Source organism: Oreochromis aureus, linkage group 7 (genome assembly GCF_013358895.1).
Source record: "Oreochromis aureus strain Israel breed Guangdong linkage group 7, ZZ_aureus, whole genome shotgun sequence".
Taxonomy (NCBI): Eukaryota; Metazoa; Chordata; class Actinopteri; order Cichliformes; family Cichlidae; genus Oreochromis; species Oreochromis aureus.
The window spans coordinates 63,186,498-63,214,017 of record NC_052948.1 but is presented as its reverse complement, the minus strand read 5'-3'; the positions used below and the strand labels follow the sequence as shown (position 1 = coordinate 63,214,017).

General features: G+C 41.6%; 1 protein-coding gene across 4 annotated transcripts; it reads right to left on the bottom strand.

Moving 5' to 3' along the window:
* Window positions 1–278: 278 nt before the first annotated feature.
* On the bottom strand, window positions 279–26,813 carry kiaa0513 (KIAA0513 ortholog). Of its 4 annotated transcripts, XM_031737986.2 has the most exons (13): window positions 26,719–26,807; window positions 16,985–17,555; window positions 13,253–13,352; window positions 10,731–10,804; window positions 9,842–9,912; window positions 8,846–9,053; window positions 8,718–8,758; window positions 8,520–8,592; window positions 7,406–7,483; window positions 7,107–7,136; window positions 4,387–4,467; window positions 2,998–3,092; window positions 279–2,671 (listed from the first exon to the last, which is right to left on the bottom strand). In XM_031737986.2, exons 2-13 carry the CDS (start codon window positions 17,362–17,364, stop codon window positions 2,622–2,624), a joined length of 1,281 nt encoding a protein of 426 aa, XP_031593846.1. In that variant the 5' UTR covers window positions 17,365–17,555; window positions 26,719–26,807; the 3' UTR covers window positions 279–2,621. The 4 variants fall into 4 exon arrangements, with proteins under 4 accessions (XP_031593846.1, XP_031593847.1, XP_039471122.1 ...); XM_031737987.2 differs by lacking the exon at window positions 7,107–7,136 and having other exon boundaries at window positions 26,719–26,813; XM_039615188.1 differs by lacking the exon at window positions 7,107–7,136 and having other exon boundaries at window positions 26,646–26,794.
* Window positions 26,814–27,520: the final 707 nt, after the last annotated feature.

The window sequence follows — 27,520 nt, the reverse complement described above, 5'->3', positions numbered from 1 at the left end:
TAATGTCAAAAATTTAAGTTGGGCATTTTGAAATTCTCAGTATTTCAGGATAATCAAAATTTTCACATAAACTGAAATTTTAAGAAAAATTTTCTGGCAATTTTTTTTTAACTTACTATGGAAACTTTCTGCCAGTGGAAAAAATGTAACTGTTTTAATTTCAATATAATACATTTCATATCAGTTTACAATGCCACTCTTTAATTTCTAATTATATTTTTATAGTGTTTAAACAAAAATCTAACAATATAGCCAAAAAATGATATTATGAAATAAAGTCACCTTTATTTTTTTAATTACATAAACATTTATTGGTTCATTTTATTGGTTCATTTATATCATTTACACAGTTTATTCACTTTGTAAGTTTTTTTAATTCACTTACCACTGAACACTTTGGGGCTCTGTACCTTCACTTACACCTGAATTTGTCTATAGAGGGATATGTTAGAATAAATGTAGTGCAAATTGCTCATGCTTGGCTAAGAAGCACAACCAAAGGCTAACATTAAAAATCAGAGCGTTTAAAGCTGGAACATGGCATGGGGACAAACACAATGGTTAAGTCAGTGTGCACACAGTCTAAGAACGTGGGGAAAAATGGGCTTGGATGATTTGCAAAGACGTCAGTTATGCACGTTGGTCAAGATTGCTATGAACAAATGATTCACATTTCACAAGAACATTACACATCAGTATCTGCACATATGAACACAGCTGGGATGTCCAGGGGGGCACTTACTGTAAGGGTCATATTACAGTGAGACTAAGGTCAAGGTTCACAATTACATCTATGATTTATACATTTATGATTAAACAACAACAGCATACAGAGAAATATACAATATATACATAATAACTTCACTATTGGACAAAAATGGGATTCATCCCGCCTGAATGTGTCAGCCTGACTTTAAAACCTTAATATATTCCTGTTCAAATTCTCCCACTGAGAAGTGCAGACAATGCTGCCCCACAGTGGCAGACTAAAGTAATACAAATATCACATGGAGGCACATGCACCAGAACCAGGCAACATGCTTAAATGATATTAATGTTACATTACAGCCACATGGAAACAGACCACTAACACACACCATCACTGAAGACACAAACAGCCACAGCAGAGGAGCGTATGCCAATGTTTGGTCAGCTGAGTGAGGGAAGATTAAAAGGATAAAGAAAAGGACGCTGACGTGGACAGAAGGCACTTTGGAAAGATAAGGAGTCCCACAGTTACAGTAATAATAACAATAAAACAATAAATAGATAAATAAAATCAGCATCTCTGAATTGCAAATGTGTGAATCTTGAAGTGAAAAACAAAAGGATTAAATAATCATTTCACATAAATCAGAGGCGAAAGATGATTAGCTTAGCATAAAGCCACTAATCATTGTTATATCTGCCTTTTGCATCGATAAATAACTTGATATGATCTTTAGTGAGCTGACGAGAGGAGCTGGAAGGTGGTTGGCCATGTTTGGTCAACACCAGGCTTCCTGTTTCTCTGTAATTCTCATCTCTGTAGCTAAGCTAACCCAATCATTGCTGTTGTTGCGACTTCATATTTAATTTACAGCTTTCAGAATGGATTCATTGAGTAAGGTTGTAACTGTGGTTGTTACCACCGTCTGTAACTGCTGCTCGAGCTAGCGTGACATAAAGGAAGCGGATGCCAGTGCAAAAAGTACAGCTTCTTTAGGAAGTTGTCTTTTATGTTTATGTCATTGCAAAAATTGTCCTTTAAAAAAAAAAAAATTGTTGTTGATTAATGATGTCACCTATAAGGTAAGCCAGGTTAGCTCTTTAGTTTTAGAATAAGAAGAACAAAAGATGTGCTAGCAGATCCAAAAGTTAGCTTTTTAGCCAAATGCTAAGTGAAGCGATGCACCCTGTTTACTAAAACCCAGTAATTGGTTTGCAGTGTTAATTGTTGTGTCCACCATCTTTGTACGCACTGCTCTAAAGAGAACATATGGTAAAATATTGCAATAAAGTTTTGTTTAAATGTAAATTTTATCAAACGATTTTTGTGTATTTACAGAAAAAAAAATGCACAATAAAGTTTTGAGGAATAAAAACTGATCTAAAGCCACCTGAACAGCAGATTAAAGCACAATGAATTCTTATTGCCATTAATGCTGTTAGATAGGTCGCTTCACTTCTTCATATAATAAATATGGTCACTGAGGAACACAGAATAAACAGCATATAGGATACGTAACATACACGTCACTGGTGTAATACATAAATCCAGTGTATCTGAGGCTGTTCGAGGCTTATACTGGATGGTTAATTCTTTTAGTTTACGTCACAGACAGATCTACCAGGTCACAGACACATGACTATTATAAATATTACAGTAACGATGGCCTTATTATTGCTGATCCAGCACACGGTGCAGATGGAAGGGTTTTGCTACAGGTATGGGCACAGCTCAGTACAGGTCGTGTTGTTTTTCAGCAGTGCACCACGCAAAAGCAGCAGGAAATTAAAAAGAGAGCCAGCGGGAGAGTCGGATACAGCGACGTGGAGCTGGAAGGAAACGGCTGATGTGTTGCTGTGTGCTGTCAGATTGTCACGTGGAGGCTTTGAGATGCAGCCAGTCACTCTTAGACTCACTCTGCTGCCATTTTCTCTATGTGCTCAGTCAGCAGCTTGTACTGTTCTGCAGAGGGACAAAATACATGCGTTGTTCTTCCACACATAACAGGAACCACTTTTTAATTATTTACACACAGCATTATGATCACCGACAGACCAGCTGTGCATACAATGAAAATAAAAATATGAGATGGCATTTGGGTATTTTCTGATTACTGAATAACAATTCAAAAGTTTCTATCAGAAGACAATAGGAAAAAAATCCTTATCTTGAAATTTTAAATGATAATTTCAACTTTTAAATAACTGCCTTTTATTATCCTTCTATATGAAAACATTGATCCATTAATACAATAAAACGGACTAATCCAAGGCTACTTCATGCTTTACCTTCATTCAGGTTCCCAATAACAGCCTGCTTCTTCAGGAAGTCATTGCAGAGCTTCCTACTCAGACCAAACGCCAGCATGTTGTGAGTGAACGTCCTGAAAATACACACAGCACCAACATCGTCTCAGTACAAGAGGAAAATATCACAAACACACAACAAATATTGTGCAGTCTTTGGCACATCCTCAGGGCTGTCACAATAACCTTGTTTTACAGTAACTATACAACTGAAACAACTCAGTAATAGCATTACAGATATTATAGATTACACATGTAATATTATAGCATACATGATAATGGTGAAACAAAAATCTGCTATTGGGACAACCCCAATACACCCAGCCGCAGAGGTTTTGCAGCCACCTATCACCTTTTATTAATTGTCTTCATGACTGTGGACTTATGTAGGACTAAAGTAATGGGCCCCACCTTTTAATCTGTATTTAATCAGTATTGCATTTAATCTGCAATACTGTCTGCATTAACAGATGTTTGCGAAAGACTGAGTCAGTGCACAGAGCTCACTGAACACGTGCGTGGCTCGGTAACAGCTTACCACTGACGCAACAAGTCAGTTTGTGAAATTTCTGCCATGCACGCGTTTCACGATCAGCTGTAAATGACGTTACTGCAAAGCGGAAGCACTTAGGAACCACAGCAGTCGTCACGTCATGTAAAGTTACAGAGGGGGGTCTCCGAGTGCTGAAGAACATAACCGGCATTTACATCAGCGCTTAAAATGTGTGCCGGGAGCTTCGTGACGGGGGTTTCATGGCTGAGCAGTGAGCCTCACATGAGTGTTGTAAACGTGGAAAAACACTTCTCATTCTGACAGATGAGTCAGGGTTTGACCAATGCCAGCAGAAAGTTACAAAAAAAAGTTACATACACTACAAAAGTGTGATTTATACATCAAAGCTTATTGTAGAGGTTCAGAAGTCACGACCACTTGTGTGCTGGTTCAGCATTAGTCATGTTTCTACATGTAAACCAGACTGAGGTGCTGCTGCGTGCCCACATGAGCAACAGAAAGGTGACTGATTATTACAGAGATGATTTCAAATTATTTGTTTTTTGAGACACTAAAAAGATGTTCAGATTATTTTATTAATTACCACTTATTATCTTATCACGTGTGTTTTATTACCATTTTATTACCTCCACCTAGGAGGTTGTGTAGGATTTGTGTCATTTGGTCTGCACCATCTGATTTTACTGCACTGCAAACTTCTTAAAGTATGTTTAAAAAAATGAATATACAGAAAATAAAATACTATTCCCTTCAAAGTAAATATTGCCCAGAGAGTGAGCTGCCTTGGCGGGCGTTCATGCTCCTTGTTAGTATTTCTTTCTATTACTACGTGGGAATCACGGAGGTGTTTTGGTTACCCCAGCTGGCCAAAGGCGATGTTCTCATCGATTTTGTAGCTGTCCTTCTTCTCCTCATCCGTCATGTGACACCACTTCTCCCTACAGCAAAAACACAGTCGCAGTCAGACATCAGTTCCACTCGACCTTCAGCTCATCCACAGGAACAGGTCAGGGGTGGGTGTCACACAAATATCGCTGACAGGCAGCACTGGCATCCAGCAAGGTTTCTTTACACAGAACAATGTGATTTTTAAAAAAACTATACTGTGAAAAGCCAAGAAAACCCAAACAAGCATGACGTCCAACCCTGTGACTGTCACTTTCGTTTCATTACACATATAAGGCACGAAAGAGCACATTAACCAGCCATCAGCGAAAAGACACAACAACAAATGATTCATTCACAAAGAATCATCATTGTCAACACATGAAAAGCACTGATTTGGACTTTACTGCTGCAAAACAAATATTTATGAATCTGGAAATGTTTCCAGATTATTGTTGTCTGAGGTCTTTGATGCGAGTTCATTTTCTCGTGTATTATTATCTCGATGATGCAGCTTTACATAGCTGTGTGCTCCGTTTGTCTCTTATAATTTACATTTTACAGTTTTGACTCATTTAGGCGTTAGTCCTGAATTTGAATTGAATTTTTTTATAACGCTTGAAAAAGAAGAAAACATGCCGTCATCTGTCTTTGAAGCAACACGCCACAAACTCCCTGAATAATGAAATCTTATCTGAGTCTGTCCTGGGAAAAAAATCATAACTATAAGTTAAAATGATATTCATGACTTCTGTCACACACAGATGGCTATGTGTGAATATTTTTAATGCACTTATTATTATATCCATTGCTAATATCATCGATTATATATTTGTCGAGGCAGAAATGAAAGAAAACATGTCACCAAAGATCAAACATGTTACATTTCTTTACATTTTTGATTCTTATTTTTACACATCTATATTTAGATGTAATCAGTCTGCAGTGTAAGCACAAAAGCAAGCACACACACCGATTTTTAAAAAAAGACAGGAGAGGGGAACATGCAGATGGAGTCAGAGGGAAAAAAATGCAAGCAGATTAATGGTGTGAACATGCAGTGAGCTGTGAAGAGGCAGAGAGCATCTCCAGACTGCAGTGGATCTGCTGCTATCTATAAATACCATCCCAGACATTATACAAGCCCTCTTTGCACATTCCGGATATTAACTGTGGGTGTGATGCTCGTCAGAGGTAGGCACAAAAATCACTTCAACAGCAGCGTGACAGAGCTGCACCCGACAGCCCCGACAGCCCCGACATGCCAACAGACGCCAAAAAAAGAAAGAAGAAAATTTTTTTATCTTCACAAGCAATGCAACATCTGGTCTCACCGTGCTGTGATTATGCAGATATCCACACAGCACAGCCTCACATTACACTCTGGTCATCAGTCTGGGAATTCACTAACAGAGGATCTCCTCTCACGGTTCACCGGAGCACATGTGACAAATCAGACCCGGGGCAACCGCCAGACCTCGAGACTCAAGTTCGGACATCCATCGGACATTTTTTTGTTTTTTTAGCACAGATTCCTACAGATTACCATCTTTATCCAGCCATCAGAACATCTGGCGAGCACGGCTGTCGCGCAGCGAAATTTTAGGTCGTCTGTTTTGGCGACTATGGAGTCAGAGTGTCACCACAGTAATCGGTCTGGCATAAATCAGTGACACATTTTAAAAAGCTGTAAAGTTCACAATGCTGGGTGTCCACACCGCCCACCGCCCGCTGGTCGATGACAATAGCCCATCAGCCTCTTACGGCTGGGGGAAAAGACTGTTAGTGGTTGTAATACTCATGAAACAGAAGTCATTTTTGTTGCTGTGGATGTTTGAGCTGTCAGCGTTCATACTCATCCATCCAAATCATGGATGGATTTGTGAAGTCACCGCTTCCTATGAGAAATGAAGCTACTCAGTGAATTCACAGTTCCTTTGCATTAGTAACCAGATGAGGTGGTTCTCACAAGCTGCCCCTCAGCAGGCTTCCTGAACGTGGATTTTAAGGTCCCTATTTCAACTTAAGGGGATAGCTTAGCTTCGCTGACAGTGACTCAACCACAAATAATGTAAAGAGAGACAACACCAAAGCAAAAGGAAGCATTAATATGGAGGAAACGGGCACTGCTTGTTTTTTCTGCTCTAAACTTTAAGCTACAAAGACTGAAGGGGGGCAGTTAACTTTTAATACCAAGCACAGCAAACAACAGGGGAAAAGTACTTGACTTTTAGCTAGCAAGGAAGCTATAAAGCAGCCAGACCTCAGTCCAGCAGAGCGCCTTCAGGACGTGGTGGAACAGGAGATTCACATCATTGCAGCCAACAAATCTGCAGCGACTGTGTGATGCTAACGTGTCAACATGAACAAAATCTCTTCCATGAAGAATTACGGCAGCTCAACAGGGGCCCGACCTGCTACTAACAAGGTATCCCTAATAAAGTGGCCCTCTGAGTGTAGTTTGGCTTCTGTTTTGTATATTAGCAGGAAGTGGTATGTACCATGCAAAGTGCAGTATGGCGGCAGCAGAGACCTATGTAAATACAGTGCATGAATCATTCAGATTAACATTCTCAAAGCTCTCTGTCCCCTTCAGGTTTAGTAATCATGAAGATCCGCCCTTCGTCCTCTCCTCCACCTAAACTTTGATCTTTGCTCGTTTAGGTTTTTTTGGACAAACAGAGGGACAGACCTCACATCTTTCTCTTCATCCTGCGTTCCCCTGCCCGGCAGCAAGGCACAAGGAGACAAAGGGTTAAAGTCAGCATGCAGAAAAAGAGAGAACAATAGCAGCTTTTAGAGAGGGAGAAGGAGAGGAGAGCAGACAGGCAGAGAAAACAGAGGAAGGAACAGGTGAAGAGGGGGCTAGAGGCAACAGTACCAAATATTTCATTTAGACAGCAAGTGACAAAGCAAGGGGTGCTCCTTTAAACTCTAGAGATTCATATTTCCATCATTTACACAAAGCTACCTAGTATTAAACAGACTCACCTCGTGGTCGGAGACCTTTTCTTCCTCTCACAATGGACAGCATCAAAAAAGGCAGCGTTCCAAAATCTCAGCGTGTGCCTGACAGACAGAACATGGACACGTTTCAGGCTTCCCGCCTCCACCGCTTCACCAAACAGCCAGAAATAACCGTCACTTCTCCAGGCACAAAGAGGCTCTGGTATGATTCATACTGCAATGCTAACCACTTCTAACATCTGCAGTTCCCAACACACCGGTAATGACTCAGTGAAACTGGGGGGTGGGGGGGCAACAATGTGTAAAAGCTGCTTTTTGAAATTAAGCAGTAAACCAAACAGAGCTCCTTTCAGTGTCGTGCCACTGATTTAAAATGTTACCTTTTTGTTTCTTATCACATTCAGTTCAATATTGTTACTTTTTAATTTCTAATAATTTATGTTATATGATCACTTTATCACATTTTGAACAATGACTGTGAATTAATGTTGTTTTTCATCTCCTAATGTCATATAGTTTATGCCATAATACCACTTAGCACATTTTTCATTTATACAGTTTTCACTGGACTCTGTGCAGTTCTGTGACAAACTCAGTGATTCATAATTTTGGCACACGTTTCCATAGTGTTCATTTATGCACAGCTCTCTGAAGGTCCCGCTGAGGTCTGGACCAATGCAGCATCGTCATTCTTTCCTTTTTCAGTTGTTTTGTTGGAAACGAGGTTCTGTGCGTCGGATCATTGTCCTGTTTCATGACCCAGTTTGGGTGGACCTTTAGCTGTAGCACAGACGGCCTCACATTTGACTCCAGAGGACGGCCAGTACTGTCAAGAACTTTAACATTAAGCATGCTAACTGAGGCCTGCAGAGTCTGAGATGGAGCTTTAGGCTTTTTGCATTTTCTCTGAGCGATACATGGTCAGACTTTGGGGTGAATTTCCCGACGTTCCCGACCAGCAAACCACCCAAACCTCTGCTTTTATAGAGGTGCTATATAGAGGTCAGTTCATCAGGTGCATTTGATTAGCATCACCTGGCTGCTACTTACCCTCTTAATTCACAGAACTCGGTCTATTGTAGTTTTCCCTTAATTGAGTCCCATGAAAAGTTTCTTCTTCATATGACGTGATTCTTACCAGATAGGCTGCTGCTTCAGGTGAGTGTACAGGTACACCTTTTCCCCTTTCTTTTCCTCTGGAGCGCCTGACACTGAAGAGGAGGACGTAATGTAACAAGCAGTGATGGATTCAGGTTTGTTTCTAGAATATTCTTAAAAAAAGTAAGAGCACTGGAGCAGCAAAGTGAAATAAAAAATGATTTCTGAGCTACGATACCTGGTGATTTAGGCTTCGTCTCCCCCGGATTTTCCCCATCGCTACAAAACAGATTGTAAGAGTGAGGAATACAGTGACACGCAAAAGTGTTAATGAACAGACTCAAAGGAGGAGGTGCATATGCTCACTCAGACTTGGGAGCCATTGAGCTTCTCAGCTTGCTCTCCAGGCCCCCAAAGAAGCCTTTGACGTCAGTCTTGGACGTGTGTTTAAGGAGGCGCTCGGCAGCGTCCTTCTTCCCTGTCAGCCAGGTGTTAGCCTTGTTGAGATAAGAGTCCAGACCAGCTGGAGCACCACCGCGATCCAACAGCTCAGAGGGAGACGGCTGAGACTTTCCTGAGAAGAAAAGTTCAAAATGCTGATCTCAACAAGGCATAAAAAATGATTCATATACTAATTAAAGGCGTGCCTTCTGAGGCATGTGCTAACGTTGCCTAACAGCATCTCCCAGCAGCTACCTGTTTTGCGCCGTCTGAGGTGGGGGGTTATTTTCACAGGTGTTCACAGAAGTACTTAAAAAAAAATAGGCCCGTGTGAGATTTAATGAAGTGAACGCTTCACTTTAGCCCAGCAGCAACTCAGTGAGCTGGAAACGAAAACAGTAATTAGTCTGTAAGATTGTATTCACAACACAAAAGCGGAAACATGCTGTTACTCTGTGTTAAATCAGGGCTCTCTGCAGTCTGCAGCAGACCTTTGTGTGTCACTTTGCGCTGGAGTGCAAGTTGTTATAAGCAGAAAAAAATATTTAACTTAGCAGACGTGCCTGCAGACACGCTGATGCAATGTACTGTGTCACAGTGGTGTACTAATCACTCAGTGCTTCCTGCTTGCATAAGCACAAACACTACCTTTATTTGTGATGCTGCTGCAAGAGAAACCACAGAGCCAAACCCTGCTGGTAACATTCCCTGAATCAGCACTGAGGTGACTTTTTTTTATAAAACAGACACAAACACAGATGTCTGTCTTTTGCACTTTTGCAGCTAAAAGTTGGAAAAGAAAAGCCTTTAATTTGGGCTACAGAGGCTCAGCAGCATGCGGCGTTTCTCTTAAAAAGCAACACTTTAAAGTTGCTCTGAGGTGGCGTACAGAGTGTTTTCGAGAACTTCAGCTCATCTTACCAACGTAATAATAAGTGAAGCACATGGTCATGAGGTTTTTTGCCGGGCTGTAGTCGTCCATCTGGTAACACCTGCAACAGAGAAACAAAACAAAAAAACACAGCATTTCTTTAGATGTGATCCTATGAAATAATGACTTTGGTGGAAAATATATGAATGAAATATTATGTAAAGTATGCAGAAGTATATTTTTAGCACCCTTTGTCTGTTTTTGTGGAATTTAAGGAAAAACCACTCAATGCTGTATTTTCTGAAACTTGTTGGAGAGGTAAACAAATGAAGAAAATTCGTCCTTCACTTACACGAAGATGCTGATTAAAGGCTACGAGCACATCTGAGCATTTTAACTGTATTTTATGCATTTACTGCATTGGCGGTGTGTTTGAGGTCATGTTCATGCAGAAAATCTTCAAAAATCCTGGAGAATTATTGCTCAACTCGTTGGAAGTAAAAAGTAAAGAAAAGAGGAGCAGCTCTGTCTGCACATTACTGCAATTTAAAGTTTTTACTTCTTTTTGTTTTGTGGCACAGTTCAATTTTCTAATATTACCATATTTACCTGAAGTTCCTTTTAATGTCAGAATGTAATGTTCTTGACAGATTTATCTGAGCTTTTATGTCATCTGCACAATATAGTCATTTGCGTAATCTGTGACTGATTATTAACAACTGAATATTCTTCAAATTACCTTGAAAATGCACACAGAAGAATAAAAACCTCGAGCTAACGAGAGCGTCACGTTTGGTTCAGTTGGAGCAGCATTTGCAAGACGCAGCTTTGATTTCAGCTCCGCTAAAAACTTATAATGTGCCAGTCACATGACCACTTATTCAAAATGATGGCTCTAGTTCACAGTAAAAAAGTTACAGTTGGACTGTATTTACTTACTCAAATAGCACAACTGCAAAAGACTGCACGAGTCTGTAGAAGGTGGCCTCGCTCACACATTTGGAGTGGCAGCGCTGTGAACACAGTACAAGTACATGTCACTGCAAGGAAACATAACATTTCAGGAGAATATAACACCTGCACTTCTTTCTTCACATGTGTCAGAGTGATTGTTTTCCCGTCACACGACAAACAAGGAAACAATCGAAAACACATCTTGCCCTTTTTCAGCTAACGCCGTATTCACCAGAGTCCTCTCCTTCCTTGATTAAACCACAGTGTGTGGCTTTTCAGGAAATGACTGAGCCTTTAGCTATGAGCTTGTGAGATGCTTTTAAAGACTTTTTTCTTTGTAACAGCCAGTGGGCTCAATGTTGCAAACAGTAAACGAGTCAGAAAGAAGATGGTGGTATTGGTCAGGGTTTGCTGGTGGAAGTTGTGGAAAGAGGAAAACAAATATAAAACAACAGACTTATCTCTGTGGCCACTGCCGAGCCATTTCCTGTTGATGTGAGAACATTGAGAAGGCCAGAAGGAGCTGAGGATGCACAGTGTAAAATCTACACATGATGGTTTTATCAGCAGTTCCCAGTTTTATTCCAAGTTTATCATTTGTTTGAACACTGGTTTGTTTTTGACTCGAAACAAACCCGACGGGTCAGCAGCATCTGTAATTTGGGACTCAGGCACGCTGTCTGCATGTAAAGACAGGTAAGAGAGAGGAGACTAGAATAAAAGAAGAAGAAGTGCAAATGCCTTCTTTAGTGAACTCTGATGGAAATTTGCTACAACTGGCAAACAAAGCCTTCACTGTGGCTCAGCTCTAAAGCGTTTCATGACTACCACGTCGGGCTGGAACCAATTATTTCATTTAATCTGCTGATTATTGTTTGGATTAACCATTTAGTCCATGAACCGTTTCCAATGCTTTGTTCTCGTTTGTATAATTTTGTTTGTTTAAGAAAGCAAACCCAGAGATACATCAGCCTCTGGAACATTTATCAGGAGGGGATCAGGAGCCTTTCCAGAGACACCAAGCCCATTCAGCTGGATATCCAAGAGTCTTCTCAGCTGAGAAGACAGAAAAAGTGGCATGCTTCTTGTAATTGAGGATGTGAAGAATGAGATGCAGAAGGCTCAAGGACTTGAAGAAGCACCATAACTAAAGCTCAGGAACTTTGCCAAGATCTCAAGAGGTGAATGAGAAGCAGAGTTCAAAGTGACAAAACGGGAGGTGGAGAACCTCGACAGAGAACTCCCGAGAGAGAAAAACGAAAGTGGAAATGATCAATTGAAGGCTGTGGGAGTCACAGAGTCTCTTCAAGGAAATAAAAAAAAACATGCAGAAGGTCTCAGAGTCAGAAGAGTGTTCAGCTGAGCTCAGTTTGGAAAACTCAGAACACGACAAATTTCATCTTGAGATCCAGGAGCTGCAGCAAACGCTCAAGTAAGAGAAAGACTCGAGGAACCGGATAGAAACCGCAAATCTTCAATGTGACAGACTGTGACGCTCCGGGAGGGCCGAAGTGACAGATGATCACATTTATGACTTTTCCTGAAGACTGGAGGAGGCCCAAACAGTCGGAAAAAAGCTATCAGCTGACAGCAGGACAAGCTGAGGGAGCCAGAAAAAAAGCAGGAAGTTGTAGTCTGAGACATCGTGGAGCTCACACAGATGCTCAGAAACACGTTTGACGGTCCAGGCAGAGAACTACGAAGCCGAGGCTGCGGAGAAACTGCACCGAATGGCTAAAAACAAAATCAGCTGCCAGAGTGAAGACGGCTTCAATCACAGTTACAAACTTCTCATTTGACAAATAAATAATCATATCTCAGCACATCAGTTATGTCTGTGTCTCTACACAAATTACTCCATCACAGTGCAGAAATGAAACCTTCAGAGTGTTTTGTTTGAGCTCCTTATAGCTCATTTTTGCACAATAGAAAGCAGTAAGATCGTTTTTCGTACAACACAGCAGCAAATGGAAAAAAAATCAAAAGAATTTAAAAAGGACACAGAAGCGACTAAACTGGCTCGTAACAATGTGCAATAACGTGACTGTGTGAGTGTGGACTCTCAGTCATTAAAATGAGAATATTGTAACAAAAACCATCCAAAAACACAAGTTTGAAGTCAGCGCCACTTTAGAGTAATATCACAAACCGAATGCTGTTTTTCAATCATCTGCAGCAGATGCACAGTTTCCACCTCTGCTGAAAGTTGTTTTCCAAAAAGTCCGAATGACAGCAGCAGTCAAAGAGCTCCAACTCCTAAGAGTTTGTTTTCCTTTCCACCTGTTTCCACCTACATTTGGCTTCAGATGCCTACATTTACCCACAGACAGCTCACTGGTTTCTTTAGAGGAGGCTGACTACACTGCAGCTCCATAGCAGTAATTTTCTCAGTATATTCTGCCATGGGTTACTCTTAACATCACTTAATACCACCACTGGTTGTTTGGTTGGTGCTTATAGACTATTATGGGTATAACGAGGGAGCGTTTGATTTTCTCCGCACTTACCTGAGCGCTGACATACTTGGCAAACCACTCCCTGCCTTTTCCATTCTCTCCACTGCACAACTCTCCAAAATGAGCCTTCTCCTCTTGGTCAAAGTCCTCTCTGTAAAAACATGGTGCCGAAAACTCATTACAGCCGCTGTGAAAAGACACTTTAAAGTCTGCTTTGATGAAAATGAAACAGAGAAATATGAAAAATACAAAGAAGATGGTTCTGAAGTTTGGACAGACAGACAAAAAACAAAAAACACTCTGGCAATCACTGATTATAGATCACTGAGCTAACAGTCAGCTCTTACAGGTGATTTTAGAAGATTGCTTATGTTTAGTAATGTGAAAGATGTCACTGCTGTCCCAATGAAACAGCATGGCTTTAATGATGTAGTGAAATTACCTAAAAAGTAGATATAAAAATAGTAGCATTGCAGGGCAGCAAATCTCCAACCGTATACTGCACAACATTCAAAGTCATCCTGCGTATTCACTGTCTGCCTTCATGACGCACAGCTCGCTTAGTCGTGCATTACTGCATTAGCATCTACAGGATCATATCTCTAATCCTTTCACTATTATATTAAGGGTCAATCAGAAATCCACTAAGAGGGTGATGAAGATAATTAGAGATGACTGGACCGTCCCAGACAAAGGTAAAGAGGGCAAACTGCTGAATCAGAGTTCTTTTTTTTTTTTTTTTACTTTTTATTTTGTACTTTTCCAAATTTATAGTACACGCAAACAAAAATATGAAAAAGGAACACAAAAGAAACAAACTCAAAGTTAGAAAGCATACCTAATCTGTGGGGAAAGGAAAACAAAGAATAATTATACACATATATATATAGATGGGGCCAGGGAATACCCAAAGTACTGTCTTATCAGTCCCGTCCCAAAAACACCATCCACCCAGCCCCTTACCCCCATATGAGGACTGCCAAGCAAAGCCTGAATTCCGGTCCTCTCACCGGCAGGTCCGGTTCCATCCACAATCATAACATATTTGAACCCAAAGCGGGGAACAGAAGGACCCCATTCTCTCAGGACCCGGCCATCCGCCTATGCCTCAAAGAACCAAAGACTAAAATTAATTTGAATTAGACAAGAGAGAGGAAGAGAGAAAAAAACAACGAGGAAAGGTCCCTGCCTTATGGAACTGAATGAGTCTTGTAGGCTATCCATTTTGTCCACTGTTTTCGGTGTTTGTCAGATTTCAGTCTCAGAGTGTAGGTCATTTTCTCCATTATATATATTTCCTCGATTACATCAGTCCATTCTTCCAATTTTAAAGGGTCACTTTTCAGCCAGTTTTTTGTTATTACCTTTTTGCTTGACAACAACATAATTTTAAACAAGTATTGGTCCTCTTTTCTTACATTTTCCCATATTCCAAAATACATTACTCGTGCCTCACACGGCACTTCGTACCCCAGCACTGTCTTCATTGTTACTGCAATGCTTTCCCAGTAAGGTTTGATATGTTTACACTTCCAAAACACATGAGAATGATTGGCGTCCCAGTCTCCACATAATCTCCAGCAACGTTGGGATGTTTTCAGCTGCTTGCTTTTAATATAAGGAGTAATAAAGAACCTAATCACATTTTTCCAGCCATATTCTCTCCATCGTCTAGAGCTGGTGGAATTATGCTGTGTGAGACATACAGTCATCCTCTGACAACTCCAGATGTAATTCAGATTCCCACTTTTGTTTGATATATAATGTTTCATTCCTATTCAAATTTTGCAGACCATTATATAATTTCGATAAAATTCTTGATGGAGGATTTTTATATGCACCTGTTATTATTTCTATTATCTGGCTTCCTTCTCTCAAGGGCTTCTTCCAAATTTCTGTATTGTAAAAATGTCTTAATTGAAAGTACCTAAATAAGTCTGATTTATCCAGTCCAAATTGTCTCTGTAGATTCTCGAAGGATTTGAATGTTTTCCCATCTATTAATGTGCACATTGCTGTAATTCCTTTATTGAGCTGAATCAGAGTTCTAATGGCAAGAAGACCGTTCTTTAGGATGAGATGCGTTATGGCATTGACCCACAGAGAGGTCACACGGTGACCTCTCTGTGGGTCAATGTGCAAAGAGCTCAGTGGTCAATGCTTGAGGGCTCAGAAATAAACACACCTAATAAAGTTCAATGAAATATGAAGCTGTCCTGATATTTAGAAGTGTCTTTGACCAACCTCACATTTCACTCCATTAGATTTCTTACGTCAGCAGGCCAGTGACCCCCGTGACCCTGCGGCAGTGTCATGACAGGCTCAGCGTGTAAACCATGAAGCACGAGCACGACTGATAACAGCAGAACCACCTATGCATGTGATATATGTTGATCATATACTGCAAACACTGCTGCTTTAACAGAAACGTGCCCATGGCTACATTGAGACACCCTGGTTGGAGTTCGTAACCCCCTCTGTGTTCAAATACCAACGATATCTTTTCCTTATCTGGCTTCACAGTACAGAGCTCCTGGACAGAATTTAGCACTCTGGTAAATGTCGAGGCCACCTTCACCCTACAGCTCTTTCCCTGCATTGATAATTTGGTGGCTTCCTTCCAGACCCACACAATGCTCACCGACATCTCTCGCAGGCGCTGTGGGATCGTGACATCGGCTCCTCTATGACCCGCTTTGGAGTTTCTGTGCTGTAATTAACATCCTGCATGTATTTTCACAACATTTCTAGTTTCATAAAGACAGGCTGTTAGAAACATTCACTAAATCTGTTGTTAAAACACAAACACATACAGACCACAGTTAAAACCCATCTACGGTAGACTCGTCTCCACGATCAACATGGACGGCTTACAGACTCTTTGATCTAGACTTCTCCACATTCTTTCTTTCGTCATCACAAAAGAGGTTTCAAAAATCTAAAGGTGAAAGGCTAACACCTTTTCATCATACCAAGTTACATTTTAACAATGCAAGTTAATCCAACGCCCTTTTCAGTAAACACTGTCCACATTAACCTCACATGACTCACGGTGCTTTCAAAGCCCACACTTTTGTGTGGAGATCAAAGCATTTCAGCCCAGATCGTCTCACCCTGCCTTGCTGATTTCATGTGGTTCAGATCTGACAGTTCACTTTCAGCAAAAGACAAAAACCCCAGAAAGTTTCAATAGTCTCAAAGGACGACTGAAACAAACAGCGGATTTCAGGATGATCGTTTCTCTCATTTTTATCTGTTTTTTCCACAGATCCCTGTTTGTAATTTCCCACATGTATGGCACAATTCTGATCTGTTTCAAGTCAAGAACATTTCACTAAGTCAGACAGTATTATTTGCAAAACATGATGCAACCAGTACGCCACTGATTCATTCTAAAAAACCACAATTTTCAAGTTGCATGTTTTCTTACGAATGCCGACGCTGTAAAGACAGTGTATACTTGTGCAATTTCAAACCTTTGCATCATTTTTCTGTCATTCTGCAAAAACTGATGGGATTACTCCATCGTTTACGAACGCAGAGAAGCAGACAGTTATTCATGCTCACATTCACAGCTATGGTTATTATCCATATCACTTATTAACCTTTATAATGTGTGAGGAAGCCGGAGCACCTGCAGAGAACACGCAACATCTTCTCTCTAACGTTTCTCAAACTCAGGCAGTCTTTCAGTCAGCTTCACAATCTCATTTATCAAACAAATGTAATGCAGTCCTTTTTAAGACTCACTCAAACACAAAAGTTCAAAATGTTGCTCCTTACTTTCCATGAAACACCTTCTCCACATACGTCTTCATGAACTGCCTCCTCTCCACCGTCTCGGCGTCGGCCTCCTCCCCGCTGTGAGCCGACGAAGACGACGACCTTCTTAGTTCCCATTCATGAGAGGGTGGGTCCATGTCATTTTCACTGTCTGCCGACTCTGTAGCATCACTGTCGTTGTCTCCTTCCTCTGACTGGTGGTGGGAGTTGGGCTTGGTTGGAGCCATGGGCTCTGGCAACTGGTGGACTCCTGTGGAAGAAGCTGGCTCTGGGGAAAAAATGTCTGTGTGTCCTTGGTGTTGACCTCCATCTATGTTGAGAGTCTTGGTCTCTGAGGGTATGTCGAAGTCTATTAGGTTGTCCACTGCCACACCCTCCATGGTGGAAAGCCTCTTCTTTGTGACTGTGCAACAGTGGTGTTAAACAGAGCTATTTACTGCTGTGCAGGAACATGAGAGTGCTGGTCCCAGTTTAGGTTTCCACTGAAGCCGCCGGCCTTGCTAGGTTAGGATTCTGCAGAGCATTCCACCCCTGAGGGTACTGACCCTCACAGAGTGAACTCACAAAGCATCTGTGGACCAATGAAAGAGAGAAATCAGCAATATATCAGCAAAATTATCAGCAATAATTTTAAAAACAAGCTTTACAAATGACCTGCAATGCAAACAAATATTATGTGGTTTGACAACAGAAAATACCATTAACAAAGGAATATATTTGGCCAAAAGCTGCAGTTCCTGCTACGTCCACTTGAGGCTATCCTTGAAAGTGAGCCAGTCCCCACAGACTCCCATTTTAAAGCGCTCACATGAATAATTTTGTTTGCAGTTAATGTGTCCAGTATGTGCGTCTGTGTGTTACATCCAATATACGATGGAGTTTGTTCACCAAGCTAGCTAGCATTAGCTGTTAACTTAGCATTCCACACTCATGCCCAAATATGGTCACTTCTAGCTCCAAGAAATAACTCATAGTAGCTAAAACATTGAAGCCTCAGCAGGCAGACTGCAAAACCAACGGCCATGTCCATCTTTTATATACAGTCTATGCCCAAATCATCCTCCTAATACATCTGTTTTATGCTTAATAAAAAACATGCCATGTGTTACAAATACAAAAAAAAATAATCTGAGATCTTTCTGTTGCTGGTGTGCTGAAGTTTTTCTTGCAAATGTTCTCAGTGATATAATTTCAGACCAGGTACAAATTCAGAGCATTTATGTAAAACTGATCCCTACACAGACATCAGGATTACTCATTCTGAAGCTTTACTAATAACTTTTCAGTTACTGATTTAGGAATTTCCAGCCACTCCTATTGCAGATCACTTCAACTTCAGTTAATTTAATGTGACTATTGAGTCCACTAAATTGTCTCCTAATGGAGATTTCTCTCCCCTCAGAAAGTTTTTTCCTTGTTGATGAATCTAAAAGGTTCAGTTCAATATTTATTAAAAAGCAACATGGTGATCATTTGAAACATTTAGAAAAAAGTGAACAAGCAAATCAGAGTCCTGAATACATTTAGATCACCTTAAATACATTAAAACCTGGTTTAGCTATAAAGCCTTGAACTAACATTTTTTCCCCCCGAGTTTGACCTTAAAGCAGCACTTCTGCAGGACTTGGTGCAGTTTTGCAAGAGTGGTTGGGTGGAGGTGCTGCCTTAAAGGCCAAAGTCAGAGAGTAAAGTAAACAAACACCTCAAATTACAAGAAAGACTGCAACCCTCACTTTGCACCAAACTGAGACAGTGCTTTGCGACGGTCAGGTCTAAGAATCCTTTTCTGCTATGAAAAAGAGAAAACATCCATAATGAAAAGAAAAGAGGGTATCACAGGCCGTGTAGCTGTAAATGTAAATTTAACAGCCAATAACAAATTGTTATGTAAATAAATCTATACAAGTTCACTTCTTTCTAAATTTGAGATGATAAAACAAAACCAGTGTGACATCTGACTCAACACAAGGCCTATAAAATGTGTCTACGGTGACACGGCACTTCTTATTTAAATGGTTGAGGTGTGAAAGTGAATATAATTTCCTGTTGTTTCTGATCGCAGACATTGTGCAGACAGAGTTAGCTGAGCAGAGCAAAGTATGCTTTGTGGTCTGACATAAAAAACCCACAAACCTCCTGATAGGACACACTTGTCCTCCCTGACTGTGATGCTTGAAGAAGGAGAAGAAGATCTTTGTATCCCAGAAAGCTGATCCTTACCTGGATGCATCAAAACAGATCTACTGATCACTTCTCAGAGGGAAAAAAGAGCACGAAAGAAAACGAGCGCATACACTGTCAGTTAGATTCTGTTCAGTTGTCCTTGCTTTGAAATCTCATTCCCCGTTCATCTCTAAACCTCAGTGTTGTATTTTTAGAATCTTTTCTTTGATCATGTTACAGTGCAAACAACAGGAAGTTGAAATGATTGATTAAAAACCACAAAGAAAAAGGCAAACAAATCTTAAACTGCACTTCTATACATCACCTGACACACACACCTTTCATCTGTTTGAAATAAATGCCCAGTCATGGGACAGCATCACACTGCTGACTCCTCAAACGGCCTTCCCAGGATTCTTCACCCAGCAACAGCTGGCATCCTTCACACACACACACACACACACACACACACACACACACACACACACACACACACACACACACACACACACACACACACACACACACACACAGAGCACTCTGTCCTTGAGCTAATCTGCTTTAGCTCCTCTATATCAGGGCATTTGGTCTCCTGATTGAACAAATATTGAACACACACACACGCACGCACACACACACACACACACACACACACACACACACACACACACACACACACACACACACACACACACACACACACACACACACACACACACACACACACACACACACACACACACACACACACACACACACACACAGAGCCCCTGGGCCAATGCTTGTGATGCAGCTCTGAAGATGAGGTTATATAATGCAGCATTTAGTGAGTAAGACCAAGGGTGAAACACTCGAGACGCACAAACACACTCATGTGTACCTAAACACCCACATCACCAAAGAGAAAGCAAACGTTTGGCCTGCAGACCCTGCTTAACTTGTGCCATTTACTTAAATTGTTTCCTCTGAGCAGGACGCTGGCTGGACCTGCTGTCCCCGATGACACGGCTTCCTCCCCTAATAAAACTAAACACCGGGGGGCGCTCTTTGATGTGTCCGCAGTCCAGCTGTCACTCTACATCACCACTCATGGTTTGGTGTGCAAGTCTGAGTAGAGGTCAGGGTTCAGCATCATTTTTGACAGAGTTAAAATCACATTGAGTAACTTAACTGGATAAGTGGTGAAGAAAACTGATGGGTGGGTGGGTCTTCATTTACCTTTGCAAACAAATCTCAGTATTATTTTTTCCGGTTGGGAAGAATTTTATCCAAGAATCTGTGACCAACCATTATATTTTCACTCAGGACTGTAAACTGAGTTCTGTTCATTTGCTTTAATTTTCATCATGCTTGATTAGGTTTAAGAGTGGTTGCTCCAGGTGATGGAGTCAGTAATAAGACCCGCCCACCTAACAAATGCTGGAAAAGGAGTAAGAGCAGGAAAGAAAATAAATCAGAGATATGTTGATGACAAATGTATTTGTGTTACAGCAAAACAAATCAAATCTAAGTCTCCGTTTGAGCTGTACTTTTATTTACTCAAACCCTCTGAAGCTTAACGCCAAGAACTGCCACTGCACAAAACCCTTGTCACGTGTTACAACGTGGAAAAATACTGGAAAAAGTGAGAATCTTATATTTAAACCTCATTGTGTTCCTTTCTGTGATTAATCTGACACACTGGACTTCTGGTTATAACTCAGTGTAAGACTTGACCTTTCATTGTCATTGTGTTACCTTTGTTCGAGTTACAGCTTACAAAGATCTCTTAGACCTAAAGGCCAATTATAGGCTTGACAGTAAGCCATTGTGTTTCATACTATTTTAAAGCCTTGTGCCAACAAAAGGCTTATCAGTTGTTGGTTTTGTCGTTTAAAAAAGGTGTTGTGTTTCCTTTCCCATTGATTACCTTATGAGCCTTTCAGATTTATTTTGCAAGGCTTGGCACGGGGCCACATCCTTGGTTGGCAAACACTTCCTGTGGACTGGGCGCTCTTATGAATCACTACGCATTTCCTGTTAAGGTGAAGTCACAAGATCTTTGGCACTCTACACATTATTTCTGCAGTGGTAGTGTAGATGGTAGAGGTTTCCACAGACACGTCACTGGATCAAACAGGATCTCTGCTTGGCTTTTTGAGCCTTCAACAGTCTGCACTGATGTTGGGTCAAGCTGAGGTCAGGCGATTGTGGAGAATGGTCACTCCTTGGGTTTCCTTTGATGCTCGAGTAGTAGTAGATGGAGCAGATGAAGAATGGCCTGCTGGTTGATCTGGTGCCAGTGTTCAACTACAGGCTTCAGCTATTTCTGCCTCCATGTCTTCTTACAGCTTTGAACAGCGAGAGTGGTATAATTCTGTCTTGTGTTGGCCTTCCTCCACACACCACCAAACTCCAACTTGGATCGCTTATTGGACTTTTTGCATTAACCACAGTGAAATCATTTCTCAGCTAAACCCCGAGAGTTTGGCTTTATTTTTGATCTTTAGTAGTGGTTTAGAAAGGCTGCTCATCAGAACTTTTGCTAAGTGGAGTCTTTTGTTCTTCAATTAACACATTCTCCAACTTTAAACATGTTGCCAGTGAACCAAACTCGATGTATTCATCTTCTGACAGTGAGCTCACTTTTCGCTGCCCTGATTATTTCAGTATTTCAAATATTTCAGGAGGCACGACCCCTTTAGAATCTGTCAACATGGGGTGGCCGATAGCTTTGTAATTAGAGCCCACACCATATGGGCATTAACACCCAGAGCAGCAAGTCTCCGGCTTACATCCCAACAGGTCAGAACATTAAGCGCATTTCATGCCCATGCAGTTTCTGTCTTTCTTTCTACACTATTCTCGTCACTACAGGCATAAAAAAACGTTCTTTTTCTGAAACAGAAACCTTCAGTTTAACCATGACTTGTCTTGGAGAAAGCAACTTAACCACAATAAATAGTTTTACAGGACATCCAGGCCTTCGTGTTTTTAGACATGGCTGTAATTTAATCATCTGATCATGTTTAAGTGGTAAACATCTTGCATGGGTTACTGAGCATATGTCCCACAGTTAAACAGTCGTGCCTGTGATGCTCAGAGTGTGAAATGTTGCTTGTCACATCTCTTCCCTGCAGCACTTTTTTTAGACGCCCGAGAAAACAGCAAAGCCCCTCAGTCAGCAGTCGTGATTCCCTGTTGAGGATGGGTGGCAGCGGTACAATCACCTGCTGGCCATTGACGCCATTTGGCCTGATTAATGTGCCCTGTCCTGCCACAGCAAATGCACACATGCACACACACACATAGTCAGGGACTCTATAAATCACACTCCTCTCTGACTGCAAAGGATGCAATATTTTTGCTTCCCTGAACCAGAAAGGGAGCTCCCAGCCCCCCTCCTTCTCCCTGAAAATACACAAACACACAGTGACATGCAATCCCGGAGCCCGAGTGTACACAAACACAGCCCCTCCAGGTAGCATGCACACAGGAGGGTGGTTCAATCGTGATGAAAGATACTATAAAGCTCGAGGGCTCTACACCAGCATCGCAAGACCTTCTCCCATCTCATTTTCAGTGTGTGCTGCACGACTCACACAGGGAAGCCATTACGCAACCTTCCCCCCAAACCACTCCCACCCCCAGGAAATATTATTCAACAGACTTGTCTGCAAAGAAAAAAAAAAATCAGCTGAGCAAAACCGAACAGGGCACCGTTACCCTCGACACAGTTCATCCATCTCTGTCGCCCCGGCTTTATGAGCCTAAAGCACCAAACGCAATCCAATAACTCAGCTTTCTCCACTATGTCAAGCACGGCACTACAGAGCATCAGTTCAGTGCATAAGCAAGGTGACTTTAAGGTCTCCGGCTCAGGCCACTCATCCATTTCTGTTCTCAGAGGCATTCCTGAACAATGCTCGGCCTTAATTCAGGTGAGAACCAATACCCAACTTGGTATTTCCCTGACCCACAATCCTTTGCAATTTGAGAGGGTACATATTCAGTGTCCCCATTAATGTGCCTACTGGGATGTCTCAGTTACCAAAACAAAAGCAGTGAATGCATTCTCTGGGTCTTCCTTTAGAACACGCACTAAGTCTGAAAAGATCTGGGAAGAAGGCTACTTCTCCTTCCTCCTAACATCCACCCTGTTACGGTAACATCCTTCCTTGTATCTCAGGTATTGTGAAATAATTAAATTTTACAACTTTCACAATGTTCTAAAGCAGTTCAAACAGTGTTTTGTACTGTAACTGTATTCCAAGCAGTCTGCAGTATCTGTGACACCAAATGTTACAGTCTGTGGAAACTGGAATATCCACAACCTGCATCAGGTCTACTGGCAGCAGCCTGCTAGCAACCAGAGCAGTCACAAGAAGGATTGTGGTGCAGCACTGTACACCTCTTTGTGACTGATTTCAGCATGCGACAGCCAGCAAAAACCTGCAACCAGTCAGAGACCGAGACAATAAAAAAGACGGATGTAGCTTTGTGGTGGGAAAACTATGGCCCATCTGAGGCCACCAGATGGCGATAGTTGTGACTGGAAAAAGTCCATAATCTCTGTTTACAGAGGTCAAGGCCTTTCTTGACCTCTGTAAACATTTTGCTGCAGAGTGCATGGACTTCGTCACTTTGTTGGGTCATACAAGTGCCTGTATAACACCCTGGTATTTGGCTGCAGTATAGTTCACAAACTACTCATTACAGTTAAATTGTTACCATGCTGTATATGGAATGTATCCAAACCTGTCAGACAGGTCAGACAGCATGATGACAGAGCAGACAGCTATTACAAATATTTAAAACTATGCTATTAACATCTCCAGACCTAAGAGAGTACACGGGGAAGCTGACAGTTTTAGAGACCTGAAAGACTTAAGTCTCTTCCTGATGCCCATCTTATGAGGAAGTAATAAAGTTGTTTCTAACAGAGGTGTTTTAGCTGTTGGCTGGGCAATGAACCTTCATAAAATCAGATAAAGCAATGCTATCGTGGATGTTGAACTTCCTAGTGCAGATCCATGCCGTGATAGCATTTTGCGCATGGCACCTTTAACAGGCAGCAGGGAGTGGGTGCTGTGGGAGCAGTGGGGTCAGAAACTGAAGCTCATCTCGAGTCTTTACTGGTCTTCAGAGGTGCAAATAAGATTAGACGATCTCAGAAAGAGCTGTTTGTGTGATTATAGGGTGTTAAAACAAGGGGGAACTGAAGCTGTGTGGGACAGTTTGGAATGACTGACAACACTAATAAATGCATCTTTATACAATCCTGCTACCTAGCCAATATATCACAGTTTAACATCAGAAGCAGTATAAAACTGAGTTTTATGATGCAATATAAACATGATCTAACAGCAGAACTACAGCGGCAGAGAGCGACGGCTGAAGCGCACAGGTTTCTGTCACGTGTTCAGTGGATGTATGACAAGCAGAAGTGTGTGACGGCAGATTGGTGAAGGCGTAGAATCTCGGCTGAGGGGCCTGCAATCCAGATAGGATTTCACCACCACAGGCGACAATCTCACCACACAATAACTCTAAATAATGCTCTCAAACCTCATCCACAACACCCACCATGAAACTTGATTTTTTTATATTGGTAATAAAAATCCAGTGCAGAGGTCACAGAGAACAGGACTCTGTACAACACTAATACCAGCACGTCAGATCTCTTCCTTCATTTTCCAAACATGACTCCCTTGTGTAACGTTCCCATTTCCTCGTAATGAATTGTAAATGAGAAAGAACATCAGTCACAATCTCTGAGAAATAGCCCAAACCCTTTCCTCATGCTTCATGACAGAAGGCAGAGGATGGAGGGCAGCACGGAGATGCAAGCTTCATTTATAAAGGCAGCTAAACACTTCTGCCCCACGGATGAGGAGAACTGAGCAGTGAAAACTGACAGGAAGTTCATCTCCGTGCATACTTCCAGATACCACCAAGCACAGTCCCTATCTCTGCCACACACACACTGTGGTGGTTCCACACAGAAGATGGAAATAGGCACATCTTCACTCGCCAGTTAGAAGTCTCAGTGTGAAGGACACCGCTTTTGCTGACTGCATGATAAAACTAACATCATGTTGTAACATGGGCCTTTTCCGCTCCTAGACGTCAAAAGAGGCCCCCTAGTGGTTATTAAAAAGAATGCAGTCGTGAACACAGTAATCGCACTCGGTGTGGACCAAAACAACCGCACAGAGACCCTCGGAGACCCTCGGAGAAGGTGATCTCGGTGTGGTTCCAAATGAACTCCAGAGGGGATCGTTTCTGGCGTGAACTTGATCCGACCTCAATCCAATCCAACTACCAGGCTGTACATATGTGGTTACTTCCCGTAGTCACGTATGTACAGTCAAAAATAGTATCATCTGATGCTCATAATATTTGTTTCTTTTTGTTTCTTTTGTTTTTGTTATTTAGTCCATGTTTCTTCCACAAGAAATTCATAATTAATTTAAAAAATAGGCAGATATATTTTGCATCTGTGGTCTTAATTTTTTCTATAAAATCGCAAAAGACATCTTTCACAGTTTACTGCACACGCCCCTCTTTTCAGTCCACATTTACATGACACTATTACATTCTGTCTGATCTCTTCCCTGCTGTTTCTCGCCCATGGGTTCTCTCCTTGTTTCTCTTTTCTCCTTCCTCTTTCAACCAGCTGCAGCAGATGTTTGCTCCTCCCTGAGCCTGGTTCTGCCAAAAGCCTTTGCTTATAAAAAAGGAGTTCTTCCTCCCTGCTCTTGCCAAGTAAATGCTCATAAGGGAACTGCCATATTGTTTGGGGCTCTTCATCTAATACTGAAGGGTCTTTGCAATATAGCAAAATATAGCTTTTCTTCTTGGCAAAGAAAAGCAAAGTAGCTGAACTGAAAAAGCAACTATCAGTAAAATGATATTAAAAGCTGGTAAACCTGAGTGTACAGTAAAGGTGAGCTACTCTCCCATATTCATTATTACAGTAAAAAAAAATGACAAAAGCCAATATTTGGATGACACATCCGATGTGTCTCTACATCCTTAAAAACGATGCTCCCTGTTTTGGTTTAAATCCACCTTCTTCAGCAAGAAAGCACCACTCAAAGCGTCACAGCTCTCAACGAGGTTTGGCTTACGAGTATTCTCCAATCACAATCTGTCACGAGTTCATTAACATATGTAAAGTTCTAAAGGCACGAAGGAAGCAGGAGCTCGCACCGCCAGCTCCTCATCATCGGTGACCCGGGCGCACTGACAGCTCAGAGGAAGCAGCGCTGAACAAACACACACGTTTCCTGGAAGGCTGGGAGCTCCGTGGAAGACTAGAAGCTGACTGTGGAGCCATTTTAAGGCAAACAGGGAAACCCCACATCAGTCACAGAGAGGTTCGTCAGCAAGTGCAGCCGAACACATCCAAACACATCCAAACGAGAGCGGCTGCGGCGTCCAGCAGACCTATACGCTTTGACCCCAGAGCCATTCAAGGGACCACAAACCCCGCTGTAAAATAACGTTTACGAACCGTAAATCACGCAGTCCGGAACATGTAAAGTGACATCTGACGAGCTGACAACGTAAATAAAAGCTGTACGTACATGAAACATCCGGTGCTGGACGGAGAATGAGCCGCTCACTGCTGCTCGTACGCGTCGCTCATCTCTCGCTCCTGCGTCTTCTTCTTTTTCTGTAGTGGTGTTTCGAAAAGACTTTTAGTTGCATTACCGCCACCCTCTGGATCAGAGAGTAGCTCAAATCAGCTACACCCTCAGTCTCTTCTCCAAAAAACAAGCCGATAAAATAAACCTTGCGCATACGTGCTGTGGGAGTTATTATCCCCCGTGATCGTCTGCCAAAAAATGATTGCACGTATTTAAAGTGTTGTAAACGGCTTGTTGGCGTATTATCTGTCAGACAAATGTCAAACCTACCTCTCATGAATGATGTAAAGTCACTTTGTGCCACAGACAACATCGCTGTTACAAGGAAGAAGCTACATTTAGTTAGTTTTAGTTAGTTTTCTTTATTTAAATTATTTAAAAACTTCATTAAAAATATCTTTCCTGACCAACAAGCCAGCAGAATTTGTAAGAAATATGACATCACTGCTTTGTAAAGCTATAATAAGTGTCCAGCAAAGACTAGATTGATTCTAATTGAGGTACAATAAAGCAGAGTCATATACTTGCAAAACAAGTCCACGCTATCTCCACGGACACAATAACCGTGCAGAAGAGCAGGCGTGACAGCAGGCTTACGGTGTTTAGTGCTAAAACCCAGGACACGGGACTAAAATGTTCCCATCTGCCTCAACCACACGTAGCGCTGCATGAATAAAACATTCACCGTCGGTTCAATCAATGGTCAGTACAAACGTGTTATACGGCATGCTCTGGTATC